Genomic DNA, 23,679 nt, shown 5'->3' with positions numbered 1-23,679 from the left:
GAAAGAGAAATAAAAACCAAAATGTCTGACGAAGTAGGTAAAAGTCACTAGACCGCCAATTCCACTGTGATTTCACCTTTAAGACGCTCTCACACGTTTTTGGCTACCTGCCTGCCTGCAGGGTCGTTTCCGAATTGGGATTTTTATCGCATTTTTGATAAAGTGTATACATACTTGGGAAGTATGCAGTGTCCTTTTTTTCGCACAGTAATGGAGCGGTCACACCTCGCCTGCAGGAGCAGTTGCCAATGGCAACCGAGTAAGAGTAAGAGAGATGGAAAATCTTCTATCTCTCTTACTCTTACTCGGTTGCTATGGGCAACTGCTCCTGCAGCCAAGGTGTGACCGCTCCATAAAACAAGGACACTGCACACTTCCCGAGTATACACTTTATCAAAAGTGCGCTAAAAACCTGAATTCAGAAATGGCCCAGGAGTTGTCATGGCAACGTGCAGGAGTAAGGGAGAGAAAATTTGAATTTACTCTCTCTATTACTCCTATACGGAAGCTTCTACTCGCCACCTCGTAACGAGGCGAAACCATCTTATGCTCGTTTCATATTTAGCATACAAAATATTAAAAATATTAAAGTAAATGAATAAATATAAATTTATATACAGGGTGTTCAAAAAGTTGCAAGTTTCCATAGTTCTTGAACATCCTGTATATATTTAAACATAACCTTATATAAAAATGAATCTACATATAATATTATTTTATATTATATAAAAACACAAGAATCCAACTTACTTTAAAATAACGATATTCTCTATATTTAAAATTAAAAAATTTACTCAAATTATTCAACGTAAGAAATATTTTATCTTATAATGATTTTTTAATGAGTAATATCGAACCACCGAGCCATCGAACCAACTTGTGTGTTCTTTACGACAAGAACATTGATGGAGCGGTCACACTTCGGCTGCAGGAGCAGTTGCCCATGGCAACCGTGTAAGAGTAAGAGAGATAGAAGATTTTCCATCTCTCTTACTCTTACACGGTTGCCATTGGCAACTGCTCCTGCAGGCGAGGTGTGTCCGCTCCATGAAACATTGATGATGTTCTGTATGCTAAATATGAAACGAGCATAAGTTGGTTTCGCCTCGTTACGAGGTGGAGCGTAGAAGCTTCCGTACTCCTATCCGTTGCTATGACAACTCCTGCAGTCAGGTAGGCAGGCAGCCAAGAGGTGTGAGAGTGCCATTAAAGAAAGAGATAGTTATATAACTGTTCTTATTCCTTCTCTAACTAATACTTCCGGTTTGCGTTCCACTTGGAGAATCTATTCTGTGTTTGCTTTAACACAGCCTTTTTTCAGCCATTTTGGTTAATAGAAGACGATATTTTCAAAGTTCTATCTTAAAATAAAAAGTTTTTAAGGTAGGAGGCATTATTTTTTAATTCTTTTACAAATTTTTTAACTAAATATTTTTTGAAATTTATCATAAATTCGATTATTGAAGTCTTATGATCCAGAGGGGTTTATTTTATCATTTTTCTTGTGCCGCATTTTTTTTCAGAAACACGTGGCTTTGACAGTGTTTACAGCTCAATTATTCATAAAATAATAATTTTAATAGTTTCAAAATGTTAGTTTTCTAATAAATTATTTTATTTAACATTGAATTCATATTTTAAGTTGTAGATAATAAAAACGAGATTTTAATTTTAAGGTTATACATTGTTTGTAATTCAATGCTGCCTTCTGGTTTCTTAACAGTTCCTTGCATATAATTACTGATTTTTTAATTAGTTTTTACCATTTATACAATAGTTATAAAAAGTTTGTTATTATAAAATCATTTTAAAATAATTTTTTTAAGTATAATAATATCTAGTCATGATTAAATTGTTATTTTCTAGATGCCTTCTGTTACTTTGAAAGACGTCGATCAACATGAATTCGTCAAAACATTCGCCAGTTTCTTAAAAAAGTAAGTGTATAAACTCATTTTTCTTAACGCTTTAAACGATCGTTTGTTTAATATTTTATATTACCTCACGTTTCAAAATTTTTATTAATATTTAGTAATTTATAAAAAAAAAATATTTCAATAAGTCTTATTAATTCTACAAAAACAAACTACCCATTACATTCACATAGAGGAAAAAATTAATATTAAAATTATTTAATTTTACACGGTTAAATATTACAGCAGAAAATTGCACAATTTATTTTTACACAGAAAATAAATTATTATCATTTTGTTTATTTAATTTTTAACTACGCACTAAAATTGAAACCAGAAAATTGTACAAAATTAAAGAAATTTTTAATAAATAATTTTTTTTTAAATTCTTTGCAAATAAATTCTACGAAGGAAAATACTATGCATTAAAATTAAATATGTTACTAAATTAATCTTTATAATTCTGCACAGTTAAATTTTACACAATTTATTTTTATACACGAAAAAAATTTAAATCATTTCATTAATTTAATTTTTAACTCTATAAATTTAAATCGAACACTAGGAAATTCTATACAAATAAATTCAACAAATGGAAAACTTTACGCATTAATAATAAATAAAATAAAACGTTTTTAATATTAGAAATTTTTAACTCTCTCTTTCTCTCTCTTAAACTTTTGATAAAAAATGAAAAAACAAAAAATTGTAAAATAGACCAGTTGCCTACACGTCTGTGAAGAGTTTAAGTGCTGAAATTTAAAAATTTTTTATATTAAAAAATTAAAAACATTTAGTAAAACGTTTTATTTTATTTATTATTAATGCGTAAAGTTTTCCCTTTGTTGAATTTATTTGTATAGAATTTCCTAGTGTTCGATTTAAGTTTGTAGAGATAAAAATTAAGTTAATGAAATGATTTAAATTTTTTTCGTGTATAAAAAAAAAATTGTGTAAAATATTCTGCTATAGTATTTAACTGTGCAGAATTATAAAGATTAATTTAGTAATATATTTTTGATTTTAATGCATAGTATTTTCCTTCGTAGAATTTATTTGTATAAAATTTTTCAAAAAAAATTATTCATTAAAAATTTCTTTAATTTTGTATAATTTTCTGGTTTCAATTTTAGTGAGTAGAGTTAAATATTAAATAAACGAAATGACTATAAATTTTATAGTTTAACATTTAACATTAAATGAAACTTTTTTTTTTCTTGTTGAATTGTGCGTAGAATTTTTTTAAAAACTTATTTGTTCAAAATTTATTTAATTGTGTAGTTTCCTGTCATTTACTTTAAAGATGAAGAGTTAATAAAATATTTAATTTTAATGCGTAGTCTTGTAGAATTTATTTCTGTGAAAAAATTTATTGACTTATTTGACCACTTTTTATGACCTTAATATTTTCTTTTTCAACCTCATGTAAAAAGATAATATCTATCTATGATGTATTCCACTCCAAAGTGTAAGTCCATCTGCAATTGCATTTCCGATTTTAAAAAAAAAAAAAATTTTCTTTTAGTGCTAATTGAGACTAGCTTCCATGAATTTTTTCAACTTTTTTTAGCAAGCCGTTTTCGAGTTATGGAATTTTGAAAATTGGAGAATTTTCATGACTTTCAATTTTTGAATGCTCATAACTTCCTTAAAAATGCATCAATTTTAAAAGTCTTTTTTTTTAAACTGTGTGTTTTTAAACGTACTTTTCAACAAAAAAATCGAAATTTTTTTTTAAACGATATTACTATCAAATTTTTGAGTTTTAATGATAAAAAGTCATTTTTCTCATTTGACGTACTGATCGATTTTTTTCAAAAAATTTTCAATAAAACTACTTCTTATTATGAAACTTTTAAGCCTAGCCCGATAATGGACAAACAATTTTTACAATATTTTCAGAATTTTACAAAAATTTTTGAATTTTGAATTTTTTAAAAATATTTTTGTTTTTTATACTTCGTACTTTTATGTATTTTGATGCACTGTTTACGAAAATCATAGTAACAGTACCCAAAAATTTGATTTTTATGGTGAAAACCATAAAAAAGTCAAAATTTATGGTTTTTTTCGTTTATTGGGAAAAATATGCAAAATTAAAAAAAAACTTTCAAACAAAAGTTATAGATCTTGTTAAAATACATTTTTTTATCTTATGCATTTTTTTTTAATTTTGCATATTTTTCCCAATAAACGAAAAAAACCATAAATTTTGGGATTTTTTTTATGGTTTTCACCATAAAAATCAAATTTTTGGGTATTGTCACTATGATTTTCGTAATCAGCGCATCAAAATACATTAAAGTACGTAGTATAAAAAAAACGAAAATATTTTTAAAAAATTCAAAATTCAAAAATTTTTGTAAAATTCCTAAAATATTGTAAAAATTGTTTGTTTATTATTGGGCTAGGCTTAAAAGTTTCATAATAAGTAGTAGTTTTTTTGAAAATTTTTTGAAAAAATCGATCAGTACGTCAAATGAGAAAAATGACTTTTTATCATTAAAACTCAAAAATTTGATAGTAATATCGTTTAAAAAAAAAATTTGGATTTTTTTGTTGAAAAGTACGTTTAAGAACACACATTTAAAAAAAAAGACTTAAAATTGATGCATTTTTAAGGGCAGGTCAAAGTCGAAGCAATTTTTACATAGATCTTCAGTGGAAAAATCGCATCGACTTTGACCTGCCCTTAAGGAAGTTATGAGCATAGTTGCCCCGTGGTTGAAAAAGTTTAGCGCATCGTCCGTTTTTGCATGTGTCCCTCAATTATTTTTAATAAAATATATATAAGTTTTCTAACTTTATTTTGTATGTTCGAACTTACCTTCTTTTCATACCTCAAAATAAAAATATTTTTTTTCAAGCTCAGTTCTAATACATTTTTTCTTGAATGTATAATATCCAGCGAGTTCTAAACCTAAATTATTGATTCTTAAAACTGAATCTTTCTCTACTGTGAATTAGATGAATAAAAATAAAGAATTGTGAAGCTTTCGTTTAGTAATAATTTCTAATTGTTTTTCTAGGACAGGAAAGGTAAAGTGCCCCGAATGGGTTGACATTGTGAAATCAGCCCGTTTCAAGGAATTGGCACCTTATGATCAAGATTGGTTCTACATTCGGTGTGCTGCTGTAGTGCGTCACATTTACATTCGCAGCCCAATTGGTGTAGGTGCCGTGACAAAAATTTTCGGTGGACGTAAACGAAATGGAACACACCCAAGTCATTTCTGTCGATCGGCTGGTGGAGTCGCCAGAAAAGTCTTGCAAACTTTAGAATCACTGAAATTAATTGAAAAATCGCAATCAGGTGGTCGCGTGCTCACTAGTGCGGGTCGCAGAGATCTTGATCGTATTGCTGCACAAATTAAAGCCAAAAGTAAGAAGCAAATGAAGTTACAAGAAACACTTGTTTTATAAGTTGTGCATTGTAATAAATACATTTAAAAAAGTTGTATGTGGTTTTTTTTTTAATTTTTAAAGCTTCTTTTTTATTGTTAATTAATAATGGAGTTTTTTTTTGTTTTATAATTTAAAAATTTGTCAATAATAATAAACGATAAGATACAATTTTTTAAAATTTTCAATAAATATTCATTTTTAGTCACAATTTCATAGCGATGTTTCGTTGGAATAGATTGACGAAATTTAATCAATTAAATTTCAATCCATCGAAATTAATTTTGTTTAGGGTTGTCGATTTTTTTCTTGACAATGTTGAGTATTTTTTTTTTTTTTAATTTTGCATATTTTACCCAAGAAACGAAAAAAACCGTAAATTTTAGGAATTTTATAGATTTCGCCATAAAAATTAGATTTTCAGGTACCTATTGTTATTATAATTCTCGTAGGCCTCGGATTATCTGACTTTTTCGAATTTTTTTACATTTTTTTTACAAAATTTTTAAACAAAATACGTCTTTTTTAGTATACATACAATGCAGATCTTCTTTATTTCCATTATTTATCAAATTTTCCTCTAAATTAATTATTTTTAATAATTTTAATTCAATTTAAATAAATTAAATAAAATTACCAAACATTTTAATTTAAAATATTTTAAAATTTAATTATTATTAAAATTTTCCATCTAAAACTTTCTGAAATTTAATAATTTTAATTATAACTTTTCCAAAGTTCAATTATTTTCAATAATTTTAATATTTCTTTAAAAATTAAATTATTTAAAAATGTTTCAAATAAAAACTCTAAAATTGAATTGTTTTCAGAATGTTTTTTTTAGAAATTTGTCCTACTAAATTAAAATGAGGAATTAATAAAATGGATTTAATATCGAACAAAATTAGTTATTTAAAATACTTATTAACTAATTAAATTTAATTTAAAATAAAAACATCGACTTTTTCAACTTTTTTTGGAATGTAAATCGACTAAAACGACTTTTTTGTGTCTTAAAGTCGATCCGAGGCCTGTTCTCGTAATCAGCGCACCAAAATACCTAAATAATGCAAAATGATGACTGATTTGGCGTGCAGTACATCAGATATAAAATAAAAATATATAAAGTCCAGGTTAAAAGTTCGAAGTTATTGTTATAGTAGATGAATTATTTTAGCAAGTTGATACATTGTTTAAAAAAATCAGTATTAGTTGTGCGTTATTAGGGTTCCGTACCCGAAGGGGGAACCCTATTAATATCGGTTTTTTTGAAATCGTGTACCTCCCCCCCCCTAGCGGCCACACGAATTTATCTAGAGGGCTGAAATTTGATACACATAAGTATTTTGGCGTGAAGATTACAGGAAAAATATAGCGAATCTCATAGAAATTGATTATCATAGCGTTGTCAAGGAAAAACCATGAATTTTTACGAAAAATTACTAAAAATGACTATGTATCCCCCCCCCCTGGGGGTTACATCTCTTTACATAGAGAGCTCAAATTTGGTACACTTACGTATTTTTACATGAAAATTACAGGAAAAATATAGCGAACATGATTCGGATCAATTTACATAGCATTGTCAAGGAAAAATCAAAAATTTTGTAAAAAAGCGTTTAATCCACCTAGTGCACACACTATTTGACCAAGACAGTTCATATTTGGTATACATGCGTATTTTTGCGTGTAGATTACAGGAAAAATATAGCGAGCTTGATTAGAGTTGAAGATCTTATTGTTTTTAAGGAAAACTCATATTTTTAGAAAAAATCATTGATTTTTCGAATAAAAACTAGGTGTTCATTTCATAACCATTTAGCTTCCTCATCATGATACACTTATACTCAAGATTAAAAGAAGGATTACAACTAAAATAGCGATCAATTTTATAAATATTAGTAAAATGTAAATTCTGTATACCTCAATCGATTCATTTTTAGGCCAGGAATACAATTTTGACAAGAATTAATTAAATTTTTTATATCAGAAAAAGTTATTTCAAAAAATACAAAAAACGATTATTTTCAAAAATTCAAAAAAATGATTTAATCTATAGATTTCAGTAAAATATGAACTTTATATGGACTAATCGACACGTTTTAATGCAAGAAATAAGTTTTTTTACTAAACAAAATTAAATTTACAAAGAAAAAAATATTTTGAAAAATTTTTTTTTTAATTTTGAAAAAATTGTAAAAAATAAAATGTTGTGAATATATTTGGAAATCCTTGTGTCAGATTTTAGGTATTAATGATTACAATAAGCATACAAAATTTCAGGACAATCCATTAAAACGTTTCTGAGATAATTTGTACAGAATATTTTGTGACATACACACACACATATGTACATCTGGACATTTGCTCAAAACTTCATATATATTATTTCTAGATGAAAATGAGTCCATATAACCCAATTTTAAAAAATCGAAAAACGTCACGAATGCAAAGCTTCCTCATGAGGAAGCAAAAGAGGAAAATTTTATCTTAAGGGATTCAAATTTATACATTTTTACGTATTTTCACGTGTAGATTACAAAAAATATATAGTGAGCACGATTTGAATTGATTATCATAGCGTTTTCAAGGAAAAACTGATCGATCGATCTATGTATTCCCATGCTCACATTACAGGAAAAATTAAGCAAAATTGGAATTTTTCCATCGGCCTTCACACTATAAACCCCTTAAATTTTAGGTTTAGGGGTACGGAACCCTCTGTTTTAATGCGAGTGTAATTCGCACTTGTCCGATTTTGTTTCATTAAAAAGCTTGTTATTTAGTGGGAAAAAATTATGAATACATATTTTGTCCGACCTTCCACGAATACATATTTCATTCTTGAACACTAGGGTGCTCATAAAAATAAAAAATAAATTTATTTCAAACCCTACCCAACATTTTTTTTTCCTTTTTATGAATAAAGATTATAGGATCTATTTTCCTAGATTTTTTAAAAATGATTTAGAGGTCGCGACAAGCTGTAATAGATTTAAAACACGTTTTTTTTGGTTTTTCATGTTTTAAACGTATAATCTTGAATAATAAAAATTATTTCTTCTCAGTTATTACTTCAAATTTATCGCTGAATTATCTAAAAATTATTAATAGAAAAAAAATTGTTTGAAGCCACCAAAGTCACTGAAATGCACGAATTTGTTAATTTAACAGTTATAAAGTACAAAATAAATTCTTTGACCGTTCTTTATGAAGTTCAGGAAAATTATATATTATTTTGGTGTAATAATAATTAAGTTGTTTTCATAGGGAAGAGTGGGGAGTTGTGCACCGGGTTTTATTTTTCGATCAAAACTATTATATAAATTTTCTTTTAACTATTCTATTATGTAGAACTTTTAGTACACGTACAAATAAAACTTTTGGCATGATCGATTAATTAAAATTCAAAACGGAAAATTTTGCTTCCCGGTAAGAAGCGAAGAATCGAAAAGAATTCAGAATCTGAATTCCTTTGAATGGGTGATTTTACGTTTTTATTCAATTCCTCGATGAAGCAAAAAAAAGTAGAAAAATCTATTCTTCTTAATTGACTTGGCCAAAATTTATACTCTAAATTATACATGTAACCTGACGCAGTCAATTGCAAGGCATAAATATACCTCATTTAATCTACAAATTTTCTATTCCTCTAAATACGCTCCTGATGTCATGACACAGTCAATTAAAAGGAATAGATATATCCACTTCACTCTCCAAATTTCTTATTCCTTTCAATGCGCTTCAGAAATTTTGATACTGTCGATTGAAAGGAATAGATATTTAAAATTTACTCTCCAAACATTTAATTTTTCTTTATTCACTACCAAAAATTTGAAAATATTAAACTTTGCGCATTAAGAAGAATAAGAAGTCTGAATTCTTTTCTATTGACTTAATATGTACTGGGAATAGAAAAAAATAGAAAAAATGATTATTCATCTCTCAATCTTGGATTTTCCGACGAGTTGACTCTGAGACTCGAACCCTCGACCATCATATCTCTCAACCGCACTGGGAGCGCCTTAACGCGCTCGACCAGGGGAGGTTATAAAATTTTTTGAGAAAATGTCTTATAATGAACACATTAAACAGATACATATATTATTTTGTTAAGTCATCAAACAGCTTTTCAGATGTTCATTATTACAAAGAGTATATTATCGTATATATATTTTTATGAACATTAATGATATTAATTAATAATTTTGTCAATTTAAATAGTTTTAAATGATTAATTGTGTTAATAAATAAAAATTATATTTTTTTTTTTCTTAAGCTTAAGCTTATGGAAATATTTCCATATAATATAAATAAATAGTTCAGGTCTCATATATTGACTAATATTATTAAAATTCTATTTTACAGAATATTCAAGTATAAAAATAATTTCCCGGTAAGAGGCGAATAATTGAAAAGAACTCAGAGTTCCAATTCTTTTGAATGGGAGCATTTACGTTTTTATTCAATTCCTCGATGAAGCAAAAAAAAGTAGAAAAATCTATTCTTCTTAATTGACTTGGCCAAAATTTATACTCTAAATTATATACATATTATTCTTAACAACCTGACGCTGTCAATTGTAAAACATAGAAATGCCTCATTTATTCTCCACATTTTCTATTCTGAATGCGGTCCAAAATGCGACATTTAAAATTTACTCTCCAAACATTAAATTTTTTTCTATTCGCTTCCAAAAGTTTGAAAATAAGAAACTTCGCGCAATAAGAAAAATAAGAAGCCTGAATTCTTTTCTATTGAGTTATCTCTACTGTGAATAGAAAAGAATTTATTTTTTATATATTTTGATGTTGAATGAGGAATTGAGTAAAAACGTAAATTCACCCATTCAGAAGAATTGAAAATGATCAACTAGTTAAATTAGTTAGTAATTAATTATTACTTATATTCTTTTAAAATCTTAAAATTTATATTCATTTTCTTTCGCTTCTTATAATATTTAAAAAAAATTGAAATGATTAGGAATTATTAATATACTCGCCAGTTTTTTCATTCCTTTCAATACACTTTTAGAAATCTGACGCAGTCGATTGCAAGAAATAGAAATATTTAATTCATATTACAAAATTCCCATTCCTCTGAATACGGTCCTAAAAACTTGACTCAGGCGATTGCGAGGCATAGAAATACTGAATTTATACCCTAAATTTCCTATTCCTCTGAATATGCTCTTAAAAACCTGACGCAGTCAATTGCAAGGCATAAAGATACCTCATTTAATCTAAAATTTTCTATTCCTCTAAATACGCTCCTGATTCCTCTAAATTCCTCCTTGACACAATCAATTAAAAGGAATAGACATATCCACTTCACTCTCAAAATTTCTTATTCCTTTCAATGCGCTTCAGAAATTTTGATACTGTCGATTGAAAGGAATAGATATTTAAATTTTACTCTCCAAAAATTTAATTTTTCTCTATTCGCTACCAAAAATTTGAAAATATGAAACTTTGCGCATTAAGAAGAATAAGAAGTCTGAATTCTTTTCTATTGACTTACCTCTACTGGGAATAGAGAAGAATTCATTTTTCTGATATTTTGATGTTCAGTGAGGAATTGGGTAAAAACGTAAAATCGCCTATTCAGAAAAATTAAAAATTCTTAACTTCTGCTCTATGTCTGCAAACTTTCAATTTTTCTCTATTCCTCGCTTCTTACCGGGTTGTTTTTCGAAAATACTGGTTTTAAGAATTTTCAAAAAACGTGGGGAATTGTGCTCCACCGTTAAAAATTGAAGAAAAAAACATATTTGTTAGAATATTTTTTATTTAAATTAAGAAATGTGAAAAAGTAAGATAACTTACATAAAATAAAGTAATAGATAAGATAATGAAAGATTAATTTTAGATAATTTAGATAAAATTAAATTATTTTGAAAATAATTGAAATAAACTAGGTTATTAATTTCATTAGCAGTGAATACAGATGTAAAAAGTTTCATTTGAGCCGCTGGATTCTAGAAGGACACGTACATTTTTTCGGCCGGAAAACGAAGTTCCCCTGGACACTCAAAATTCATTTTTCGAATTTTAATATTTTTCAAGTATATTCTTATACAGAATTCGATTGCGCATCTTTTTTTCTTCATAAAAAACTTTCCATCTTTTTCCGGTTTCGAAATATAAGAGAAAAACTGGTATTTTGGAAACGTAAAATTTATTTGTTTTTTGACTTCAACTCGCGCTAGCTCAGTCAATTTTACTAGTTTTTCAATGAAACAAAAACGAAAATACGTGTTATTATATCATACGAGTAACTAAAAAAGAAAAAAATTGTTTTGTTTATAAATAAAAAAGTTATTAATTTTTTATTGAGACATTGCGAACTTCGTGAAGTGCAATTTTCTCAATGCGGAGAAGTTGGACAAATTTTCAGCAGCAACAAACTTCCAGTGAGAAACTTGTTCATTAAGGTCCAAAAAAGTTTTCTGGAAAGTTACAATGCAATTGGACAATTAATAACAAAATGGTGAATGTTTAAACTTTAAAGTTGCGCGAGCGGCTGAACGTTTGGCTCGATTGTATTATTACGTAGCAAACGCATTAAAAAATTAAATTTTACGTTTCCAAAAAACCAGTTTTTCTCTTATATTTCGAAACCAGAAAAAGATGGAAAGTTTTTTATGAAGAAAAAAAGATGCGCAATCGAATTCTGTATAAGAATATGCTCGAAAAATATTAAAATTCGAATAATGAATTTTGAGTGTCCAGGGGATTTCGTTTTCCGGCCGAAAAAATTTACGTGCCCTTCTAGAATCCAGCGGCTCATTTCACTAAAGAACAATATTTAAACTGCATAAAACATTCGAATTACAGTGAAACCCACGTATATCAGATTTCAAGGGACCGGAAAAAAATCCGAATTATGTGGGTCCGATATTCGTGGGTTTCACTGTATCCATAAATAATGCGAAATAAAAATAGAGGGTGAGTATTTGAATTAAAAACTGTTAAATATGATGAGAGGCACAACTCCCCATTTTCTATACATCTAATGTTTATGTGAATTTTTTTTGTACGTCGAAAAATTATTAATGATAGCTAATTTTTATGCACTAAACATTGTGACCACTTTGAAAAAATTAGTGGAAATGACCCATACATAAAGAGTTGGAAAATCAAAACACACCAAAAATGCTTCCAAAGATGACGAGTACCATACTCATGCAGGTAAGTCCAATAGTGCCAAAGTGGTCCCTTTTCATGCGGGCGTACACATAATTTTTTTTTAACAAATGAATGTTTTAGGCCAATTTTTTTACAACAACTGACAAACGTCAGTTTATTAATAATAAAATATAATTTTTTGTCAACATTTTGGCCCGTTAAAAAAGTAAAGCAAATTTGACTTTTGTTACATATATTTCGATTCATTTTTGTAATTAAATTTAAATAGTTTGAAAGGAAACTTTAGTATCTTAAATATTTTTAGAGATACGATGAGAAATATAGGTATACCACAAACAACGATTCTGGCAAATAAATGAAAGCTTAGAAATTTTTACTTGAAACAATAATTTTGTTAATGAAATTAATATTTTTATTATAATTACATAAGGTAGGGGGACACTTTTCCCTGGTGAAAATTTTGGTTACCTTTTAAGATTCACCTTTAACTTTCAATTGCAACTACTTTTAAATTGAATTATTCCTATTAAATACAAATAATTATAATATTATTTATGAACATTTTTAACTCAATTTCTGTAAATTTTATTATTTTCAAAAATTTAATTAATTTCTTTAATTTACTGATTTTAGTCACACAAAATTTTAAATAAATAAATAAATATATAAAAACGTTTTTTAATCCCCGCCAGTATATATATACAGCAATTCACTTAATTCTTACTTAACAGAATTAAAGTGGGAATTTCCTGAAAATAGTCTTTTGATAAATGTAATACATTTAATAATAATTTTTTTTAAATCAGTTACTTTATCTTGACGCATTGTTGATACAATTTTTGTGTTAAAATTTGAAAATATCCGAATTGCATGTTATACAAAATAAAGTATTTTTGGTAATCTATTGAACACTAGAAAATTTTAGTTATCTAATTAATAAGTATAAATTAAATTTTTCAAAGTGACTCAGATCATATTACAGTCATCAGAAAAAATTATTGTAGTCGCCGTAGCTGAGGTGCGTAAATACCTGCCGAAGTAATTGCGCTTAATGGGTTTTTCCGTTGACCAGGTAGTCACCGGCGTTCAAACCCAGTTGAATGTGAGCAACGAGCGATATTTTTTTTCCATGATATTTAAATTTTTTTTTTATTTAAAGGTATTTCAAAAATATATTTTACTCACAACTAAGTAATTGTTTTATTATTTTGAATTTATCACTCGACAGCACTTAATAATAAAAATGATGATATCGATCAATCCGAGTCAAAATGATAAAATGAAAAAAAAACTATTTTTTACATTTCAACGACACAGCCGTCCTCTTCAGAAAATTAAAAAAATAATCAACATTTAAAAAAAATTAAATAAATAAGACATTGAAAATTCAAAAATGATATCCGGTTTTACGTAAAATTACGGTTTGTAATATAATCAATCATTTTTATAAATGAAGGTTTTTTTATAATGAATCTTAGATATTTATAATCGTTAATCATCACAGTAGATTGTAAATTTTTATGCCCTAAATGTGAGTTGATTAAATTGCGAAATTTTTAAGATATAAAATTTTATATTTTCTGAAGTATTATGTTCAATTTTACAAAGTTCTACTAAAATTCTAATTATATTCTATATCTACTCTTGATTGTTTTCTCATCGAAATATGTATTATATTTTTTCCACTTTGGTCTTTCCCAAGGCTCTCTTTTAAGATCACTCCTTGGTTTCAAATTAGGCATTAAACCTGAAACAAACATACATTTTAATTACTAAAATACATCAAGAAGAACTTTATTAGAAATTTTAGTTTAATCGTGAATGACGAAAAAAAAACCTCTAATTTTACAGTAACGTAATAAATGAATATACTGCACCATGTTAATGATAGATCATAGGTTTAAATTTTATTTATTTATTAATTTTTATTTACAAGTATATGGACTATAAAGAAAAAAAGAATGCTCTTTCGTACAAAGAATTTGAAATTAATATAAATAAAATTGAAAAAATTTGAATCTATTTTAAAATCTCAAAGCTTCAGCAAAAGTTAAGAATTATAAAAGTTTACAAATAAAATAAAAATATGTAACAGTAAAATCAATCAATTTTTAAATTACAGGGTGGCCACCACTATTTTTAGACTTTTCGTCTCTCGGTAAAAATCTCTCGGTAAGCGATTTCTCCCGGTTTTTAGTTACAATTGAGCTGTTCGGAAGAAGAACTCGCTCTTCGCTCGGAAGGGACAATTTCATAGCAGTTGTAGACATAAAAATAGGAAAAAAAAAATTTCAAAATTTTTATTTTTAAAAAGTACTACCTTGTATAAAATATTAAAGCGCATCTTTTTTTTCTTTGAAATTTTTTTGTAGAGCGAATATTTTAGTTAATAATAACAAAAAACTGACAAATTTTAATTCTTAAATTTCATTCAATTTTAAAACATAAATTGTCATATCTTCGACAATTATTAATAAAATTACTTTAGAATTGATATCCTAACACATTGAAGTATAGAGAAAAGGATAACATAATAAGAATGTTCGAAATCATCATTTGTTTAATAATTTTTAATTGTTATTTAAGGGCATATTGATAATCATGTTTTCTTACCTTTGCCGACAAAAAGTCTGCGGGGAAGTTCCGAGTTTCAAGAACTTCCAGTGAGACATTTGTTTATCAATGTGTAATAAAGTTTTTTGTAAAGTTACAAAACGATTTATTAAATAGTTTAAAAAATATTGAAGTTTTAAAGAAACGCGTGCAGCCGCATATCACATCGCCACGTAGAGTAGAGTCTTATTACGCTCTCAGGGCGTGAAAACATCATCTTCCCATTACTTTTCAATAATATTATTTGTTATTTTCATAATATTGTTAATTAAATTGTTATAAATTATGAACAATTAATAAAAAATTAATTAACAACATTATTAAAAATAATTAAAAAAAATTTTAAATATGTATATATTGTATCTAAATTTTTATTAAATATATTATATTATTAAATAATTTAAAATTTTATTACAATTAAATAACAAATTTATTAGTAATAATTATTAAAGATGAGGGATAAAGAGCGTAAAATTATTACTATTACTATTTTATTTTATTTTGATTTTCTGCGTACACCTTCTCAAGGTTTTTACGCTCTTTATCCCCCATCTTTAATAATTATTACTAATAAATTTGTTATTTAATTGTAATAAAATTTTAAATTATTTAATAATATAATATATTTAATAAAAATTTAGATACAATATATACATATTTAAAATTTTTTTTAATTATTTTTAATAATGTTGTTAATTAATTTTTTATTAATTGTTCATAATTTATAACAATTTAATTAACAATATTATGAAAATAACAAATAATATTATTGAAAAGTAATGGGAAGATGATGTTTTCACGCCCTGAGAGCGTAATAAGACTCTACTCTACGTGGCGATGTGATATGCGGCTGCACGCGTTTCTTTAAAACTTCAATATTTTTTAAACTATTTAATAAATCGTTTTGTAACTTTACAAAAAACTTTATTACACATTAATAAACAAATGTCTCACTGGAAGTTCTTGAAACTCGGAACTTCCCCGCAGACTTTTTGTCGGCAAAGGTAAGAAAACATGATTATCAATATGCCCTTAAATAACAATTAAAAATTATTAAACAAATGATGATTTCGAACATTCTTATTATGTTATCCTTTTCTCTATACTTCAATGTGTTAGGATATCAATTCTAAAGTAATTTTATTAATAATTGTCGAAGATATGACAATTTATGTTTTAAAATTGAATGAAATTTAAGAATTAAAATTTGTCAGTTTTTTGTTATTATTAACTAAAATATTCGCTCTACAAAAAAATTTCAAAGAAAAAAAAGATGCGCTTTAATATTTTATACAAGGTAGTACTTTTTAAAAATAAAAATTTTGAAATTTTTTTTTTTCCTATTTTTATGCCTACAACTGCTATGAAATTGTCCCTTCCGAGCGAAGAGCGAGTTCTTCTTCCGAACAGCTCAATTTAACTGTGAGCAAAACATTACTTTCACGTAATATGCAATTGTAAATGATATAAATTGGTCCAAAAACACTATGAAAATTAATACATTTTGATTTCAAAGAACAATAGTTATGAAATAAAAATAACTACTTTTTATAAATCAAAGGGCTTCCATGCCAAACCAACGTCATATCGTTGACCTTAATCTCTTCGATTTAGTTCAAATTTTGTTTACCCTTTTGTACCCTTCAAAAAAGGTCTTCATGTTTTTTTCAAATTTTTTCATCATGCCACATTTATGAGATATAAATTTTACAAAATTGGAAAATTTTAATGATTTTTTATTTTTAAATTCTCATAATTTCTTTAAAAATTTGTCAGTTTAAAATTTTTTTTTCAAAATATGTGTTTTTTTAACTGAAATTTTCAAAAATTTCATCAAAAGAATTATAAAATTAAAATTTACTATATTTTTCATAATTTAAAAATTAAAATCTTGTTTCTAAAACTGCAATCAAATACTAAAATTAGCTGTAGATTATAGAAATAGCACTCCTATTAATGTGATGCTAACAGAATGCTGTGAATTCCCTTTGAGAACAAGATTTAATTTACAAGGAAAAAATATGCGTGGCTAGACGTTTCTCTACGTTAAGTATTTATGATTTTTAAGAAAAAAAACAACTGAAATAAAAGCAAAATGAATAAATAGAAAAATATTAACATAATTAAAATACATTTGCAAATAATGCAGTCAGCTGATAAAAAGTCGTTAAATTAATGATATATTAATTTTGCATATTTTATATAAGCATTCTAACCTGCTTTATGAGCCATAGCAACCAGTTTGCTCATTCTGACTTGCTGCACTTTGCACAAACCAGTAATTCTCTGTGGTAACATACAACCATCAGAGCGTACAAATTGGCTTAGAATCAACACATCCTGCAATAAATAATTTAATAAATACAGAAACACATCTTTAAGTATAGAAATTGTAATTCATAATTTACTTATTGTTTGTTATGGCCATATGTATGGCTAATTTTCATTGTACATAATCTAGCTGACAATCCTTGTACAAGATCTTCTACAAGAAAAGGTATATGGTCTTGCACTACTCTTGTGCAGGTTCATAATTATACATTTTCGTGTATCAGATTTAGAACATGTTCTTGTATATGTTCATTTATGGTTTTGTTTAGTAAAAATTAAAAAACTTTAATGGCTGCGCAGTAGTTTTCTTGAGCCTTTACAGCTGCGCAATAATTTTTAAAATGCGTAAATGAAGAGTCTTAGTTATTATAACTTATTAAAAACCAAAATATTTTTTTACAAATGTATTTGTACAAGAAGATGAACGTGTGAAAATGAAGTGGAAATGTCACTGCATTAGATTATATAAGAAAATACCTCTGCCGAGCATGCAGTACAGGACCACGATCGGGATCAAATTCAAGCACTTAAAAATTATTTCTACTTATAATTGATATTTTTTTTTATTTTATATACCCCTAAACACCTTTTAAAGGAAAAAAAATTTATTTGATTTTTTGAAAATTCTAGAGTGGATTCTACCTCTTAAGAATGACTAAATTTATTTTTATAAATTGATAAAAACAATTGAAGATAAGAAATAATAATAAATAAAATAAAATGCTTGGTCTGTCCTTCTGTCCTAACTTGAAGTTGGCCTTTTCTAATTTCACGTGTTTTTTTGAATAGTACAAGATAGTAATTTAAAAAAATTAATTTTTAAGGTACCAGGGGCCAACGAATACCTACTAAATATTAATTATAAAAATACAGGCCTCGAATCAACTTAAAGGCACAAAAAGTCGTTTCAGTCGATTTATATTCCAAAAAAAAAAGTAGATTTGTTTTTTATTTTAACAAAAATATTTTACAGATTTTTAAATAAAAATTTTTTTTTTAATAATAATCCTTTTCGAAGGGTTAAAGTTGAAATTTTTAGAAATAATTAAATTTCAAAAGATATTGTTAATTTTCAAACAATTATTAAATTTTACAGAACTAAAAATAATTTATCAAATAATTTTTGGAAAACATTTTTTAAATTTAATTGAATTTTCAAAGATTTAAAATTAAGATTTTTGAAATTAATTGAAACTTTAAGTTCTTTTTAACTAAAATTTTAGATGATTTCACTAAAAATTTATTTGAAAATGCGGACAAAATACAATAATTTGAAAATCATTTTTAATTGAAAAATGGTTTCAGATAGTTGAAATTTCAAAGAATATTATTAAAATAGTTAAAAAAATAATTGAATTTCCTTAGAGTTATAATTGAAATTATTAAATTTCAAAAAAAAAAAATTTTCGATGGAAAATTTTAGAAATAATTAAATTTTAGATGCTTTTAAATTCAAATGATTGAAAATTCAATTAATTTTGAATTCAAATTTTTGAGAATAATGAAATTTTATTTGATTTTAAATTTGGAAAATAATTGAATTTTAGTTCATTTTGAATTGAAAATTTTGGGAAATAATTGAATTTTAATTGAATTTTTGGATAATAATTTAATTGAAGTTCATTTTTGATTGAAAATTTGGATAATTAATTTTGAATAAAAATTTTAGAAAATAATTGAATTTTATTTCATTTTAAATTGAAAACTTGGTGAATAATAAAATTTTAAATTGAAAATTTTGGATAATTATTGGATTTTTAATTGATTTTGAATTAAAATTTCGGGTAATAATTCAATTTTAGTTTATTTTGAATTGAAATTTTTAAAAAATAATTCAATTTTATTGTGATATTTTTTTAAAATTATAAATAATTGTTAAATTTCATAAAAATTTTAATTGAAAAATAATTTTGATATAATTGAATTTGTGATGTATTTCATTAAAATTATTAAAAATAATTAATTTAGTGAAGAATCATTTTAGTTCAAAATTTGTTAAATGTGCGATTCCAAGTGAGATTTTGACTTTTTCGGAGTAGGTTAACCGATTGCAATGAAACTTTGGAATTTTGTTATATATAGTAAGACTAATCTTTAACGTAAATTTCAGCCTAAAATATTTGTTAGTTTACGAGATTTGCAATAATAACAAAAAATTTAAAACTGCTATATCTTCCGTTCTAATAAACGGATTGAGGTCTACTTTTTTTTAAAATGTCAAGGAAAATGAGAGGAATAAATCTCTTTCAGAACATTTTTTTATAATTTTACAACTAAAAAAATTATTAAATAATAATTGAATAACTTTCGCGCGACTAACTAAAATTCAATCACTTAAACGCTAAAATGATCTTACCTGTGTTTTCTTTAATGTTCCAAAGGATTTTTATTGTAAATGTAAGTTTAACTTAAGAAATTTTATTAATTTATTAGTATAAACAATTGAGATTTCTGCTAGTTGACGTGCAGACGACATTGCGCACGCAGCATTCTCACATAGCCAATTTAGTCCACGAATCACGTCAGTTGGCTATGTGAGAATGCTGCGTGCGCAATGTCGTCTGCACGTCAACTAGCAGAAATCTCAATTGTTTATACTAATAAATTAATAAAATTTCTTAAGTTAAACTTACATTTACAATAAAAATCCTTTGGAACATTAAAGAAAACACAGGTAAGATCATTTTAGCGTTTAAGTGATTGAATTTTAGTTAGTCGCGCGAAAGTTATTCAATTATTATTTAATAATTTTTTTAGTTGTAAAATTATAAAAAAATGTTCTGAAAGAGATTTATTCCTCTCATTTTCCTTGACATTTTAAAAAAAAGTAGACCTCAATCCGTTTATTAGAACGGAAGATATAGCAGTTTTAAATTTTTTGTTATTATTGCAAATCTCGTAAACTAACAAATATTTTAGGCTGAAATTTACGTTAAAGATTAGTCTTACTATATATAACAAAATTCCAAAGTTTCATTGCAATCGGTTAACCTACTCCGAAAAAGTCAAAATCTCACTTGGAATCGCACAAATAATTGAATTGAAGAAGATCTGAAGAAGATCTACATTTTATACTAGAAAAATGTATTTTATTTACATTTTTTTTCAAATGTAAAAAAAATGTCGCATTTTATTAAAATAAGTCGATAAAAAAGTCGCATTTTTGAAAAAAGTCGTATAATCCGAGGCCTGTAAACATATAATTTTCATTATTATCATTTAATATGTAATAATATTCTAATAAATTGAATTATTATTGATAATATTAATCTTTAATTTCTTTATAACAAACAATTAAATATTCAATTTGGCGCGCTTGCGCGCGTTTAATTTTGCTAGTAATAAATAAAATATGATTTTAAAATTCACCTGTGAAATAATCTAATTTTGCGAATTTTATCCACTAATTGAAAGAAAGGGAAATCATTAAATAAAATAAAAACTTACTAAATATAAAGTACTTGTGATTAACTTTTAATTTTACTTAGCATTTTTTTCTCTATTTTCTGAATAGAAATAAAAATTTTAGCAATTTGTTAATTTTCACGATTTTTAAACGTCAAAAAACTTTCTTATAAAAAAAAAAATCACGAAATTTAGGGAATATGTCAATGATCACTAAATACACGCACTCCAAAAGTTTCGCTTTGGAGACTTATCTTTAATTGCTTTTATCAATTTATAAAAATAGTCATTCTTAATAAATTCCAATATTTCTTTTACATTCTCATGGTAAATTATATGTTTTCTTTAATATTTTCTATTACGTGAATTTATTTATTTTACAATAAATAATAAAAATTTTAATAGAATTCTTTTTATTTCGTAATTTAGTTTCCTTTAAAATCATTCCTCCAAATTATTATAATTTTTTAAAATTAGTTGGCAACGATTTTAGTCGAAATATAATTTTTCATGACAAAATATAATTAAAAGCTGTGGTTCAAAACAAAGAGCATGGCATTTGAATCATTAAAATCAGTTGACAAATTTTTCTGAAATTAATTTTTTTTTTGCTTTAAAAGTTTAGTTGTTGATAATAAAACTTTTTTTTAAATTCTTTAGAACAGTGATTTTTTATATAAAACCATATTTTAACAAAAGATAAAAATTATTTGATTTTGAGTGACACGATTCAGAAATTCTTACTCAACTTCTTTCTAGAAAATTACTCACATGCAACTAAAATGAAATTATTAAGAAGTAACACTTCATTCTCGAATGGCACTAGTGACAAATTAAAGTAGGTTTATATAGTAATTTAATCCCCAAAGGATTTAAAAAAATTATCTCGCATTTCTTTTTTATGGGTTTTTGAAGTTATACTCATTTTTAAAAATATTTTTGTAATATTTTTAGTATCTATCGATTAATTATTAAATAGATCAATAAAGTATTAAATATTTTAGGTTTGAAAATTTGAAAATATAATATTTATTTGGTTTATGGTGATCATACAAATTTTTTAATTAAGTTTTCTGCATTTTTTCAACAATTTCCTTGTTTTTTGCTACCAAGTTTTGCAATGTAATAAGATTTCAGAAAAGAATACTAATTAATGTTCGCTTTATTCTATTTTTGTTATTTACATTGAAAGAAAATTGTTTGTAACAAGAATACATTAGAATAAAATTACATTACAAAACTTCGGATGAAATGAAAAAAAAATTGTGGTAAAATTCAGAAAATTACGACAAAAGGAGATTTCTTATAATCATAACGCATATAAATAAACATATTTCGATTTTTCATTAATTTTTTAAGTCTTAAAATGTGCAATACAATTTTTCTAAATCATAATTTGATCCAATTTTTAAAACTAAGCATCACAAAAATTAAACAAATCTTAGTTGCAACTTCCAAAGCCCATAAAAATAAAAATGGAGCTAATTTTTCGAAATCCTTTTTGGTGTTTAAATTAATATTAATATTAAGTCAGGAAAGAAACGATGACACAAAAATTGTTGCATTGTATAATGAATACGAATTATCGAGTTTTTTTACTGTACTTACTGTATGTTTGACATCTAAACCAGCAGAACAAATAGGGCAGGCACCGTTTTCATTCGTTTTCAAAAGTAAATGATCTTTGCTGTCGAGGACAATTTTACCCTCAATAGTGAGAACTTTTTCTTCCTTTTTTTCGACAACTGCAATAATTGAATATTTTATCAAGAGAAAAATACTCTATTAATTTAGTAAAAATAAAAATATTTACAATTTACTTTTAGATAAATTTTAAAAGTAACAGTTAATATTTATAAAACATTTTACTATATTGTTGGTTGAAATATATAAAGACATACTGTAAAAAACTTTTCTTTTAACTATTCATCAACAATTAATAATAAATATTTGCATTTATAATCGAAAAAGAAGATGGATGAATATAGAAAATATTTTTAAAATGTATATCAAATTAATTTTTTTAAAAGTACTCAAGGATGAATGTATTTGGCATTCTATTTAATTCAACGAACTTATACTTTTATTAACTGAACAAATAAATAGTAAGCAAAACGTATCAATTGTGTTAAATTAATAACTTATAACTTACTTTCTTTAATCCTAGTTATGCTTGAGAGGGAAAAATTTCTTTTACTTTCCTGTAACAAAGTATTTCTTCCAAATAATTTTATCATGCGATATATTGCTGACATATTAGATTGTTATCATTTAATAATTCAATATAATAAAATACTGCTCCTCTTAAATCACTTTAGGTTAAAATTTAAAATCAATTTTTCTTTCTCTCTCTAAAAATTAAATTTATAAACATGTGATGTTTTTATCCATTATTATTATTTTCGACCATTCGGCGAATTCCATGATTGGCTGGTTACACGTTCGTATAAAGAGGTCTCGAGTCTCTCGTGGTAGGGGCATTGGGATTACCGACCATGGTTTTTTCCAAAATGGTAGTTTCAAAACTTGCCACCGCAACTGAGGGCGCAACACGATAGAGGTGTATGGCCGTTCCGAATTGGGATTTTTGTCGCACTTTTGATAAAGTGTATTCCAGAAGTATGCACTTTATCAAAAGTGTACGGAAGCCTGTACAGCTCACGAGCGTCTCGGACACAAGTGGCAATATTTCGTACCACAAGTGTCTTCGAGTCCGTCCAACTTGTGGCACGTTCGCGTTAGTTCGTGCCACTTGTTGGTCGGCCTCCGAGACACGTGTGGAAAGTGGATTTTTTGAAGGTCTATTCACAGAAAAATAAAATAATTTTTAATGAAAAACGATATTATAATGGATTAAAACCAAAATT

General features: G+C 25.9%; 2 protein-coding genes across 3 annotated transcripts; one reads left to right on the top strand and one right to left on the bottom strand.

The window, feature by feature from the left end:
- The first annotated feature begins 1,217 nt into the window (after window positions 1-1,217).
- LOC127287508 (40S ribosomal protein S19) lies at window positions 1,218-5,371 on the top strand. 2 transcript variants are annotated; one of them, XM_051314492.1, is made up of 3 exons: window positions 1,218-1,383; window positions 1,867-1,937; window positions 4,943-5,371. In XM_051314492.1, exons 2-3 carry the CDS (start codon window positions 1,867-1,869, stop codon window positions 5,334-5,336), a joined length of 465 nt encoding a protein of 154 aa, XP_051170449.1. In that variant the 5' UTR covers window positions 1,218-1,383; the 3' UTR covers window positions 5,337-5,371. The 2 variants fall into 2 exon arrangements, with proteins under 2 accessions (XP_051170449.1, XP_051170450.1); XM_051314493.1 differs by lacking the exon at window positions 1,218-1,383 and adding an exon at window positions 1,568-1,592.
- An 8,645-nt stretch (window positions 5,372-14,016) lies between these two features.
- LOC127287506 (28S ribosomal protein S18a, mitochondrial) lies at window positions 14,017-23,230 on the bottom strand. The gene is made up of 4 exons (XM_051314491.1): window positions 22,965-23,230; window positions 22,421-22,557; window positions 17,293-17,416; window positions 14,017-14,210 (listed from the first exon to the last, which is right to left on the bottom strand). The coding sequence occupies exons 1-4, from the start codon at window positions 23,065-23,067 to the stop codon at window positions 14,089-14,091; spliced, it is 486 nt and encodes a 161-aa protein (XP_051170448.1). The 5' UTR covers window positions 23,068-23,230; the 3' UTR covers window positions 14,017-14,088.
- Between the last annotated feature and the right edge of the window lie 449 nt (window positions 23,231-23,679).

The sequence above is a fragment of the Leptopilina boulardi genome, unplaced genomic scaffold (genome assembly GCF_019393585.1).
Source record: "Leptopilina boulardi isolate dan_hultmark-lab unplaced genomic scaffold, ZJU_Lbou_2.1 LbouV2_371, whole genome shotgun sequence".
In the NCBI taxonomy this organism is placed as follows: domain Eukaryota; kingdom Metazoa; phylum Arthropoda; class Insecta; order Hymenoptera; family Figitidae; genus Leptopilina; species Leptopilina boulardi.
Note: the sequence above shows the minus strand (reverse complement) of the source record. Positions and strands in the feature narration are given on the sequence as shown.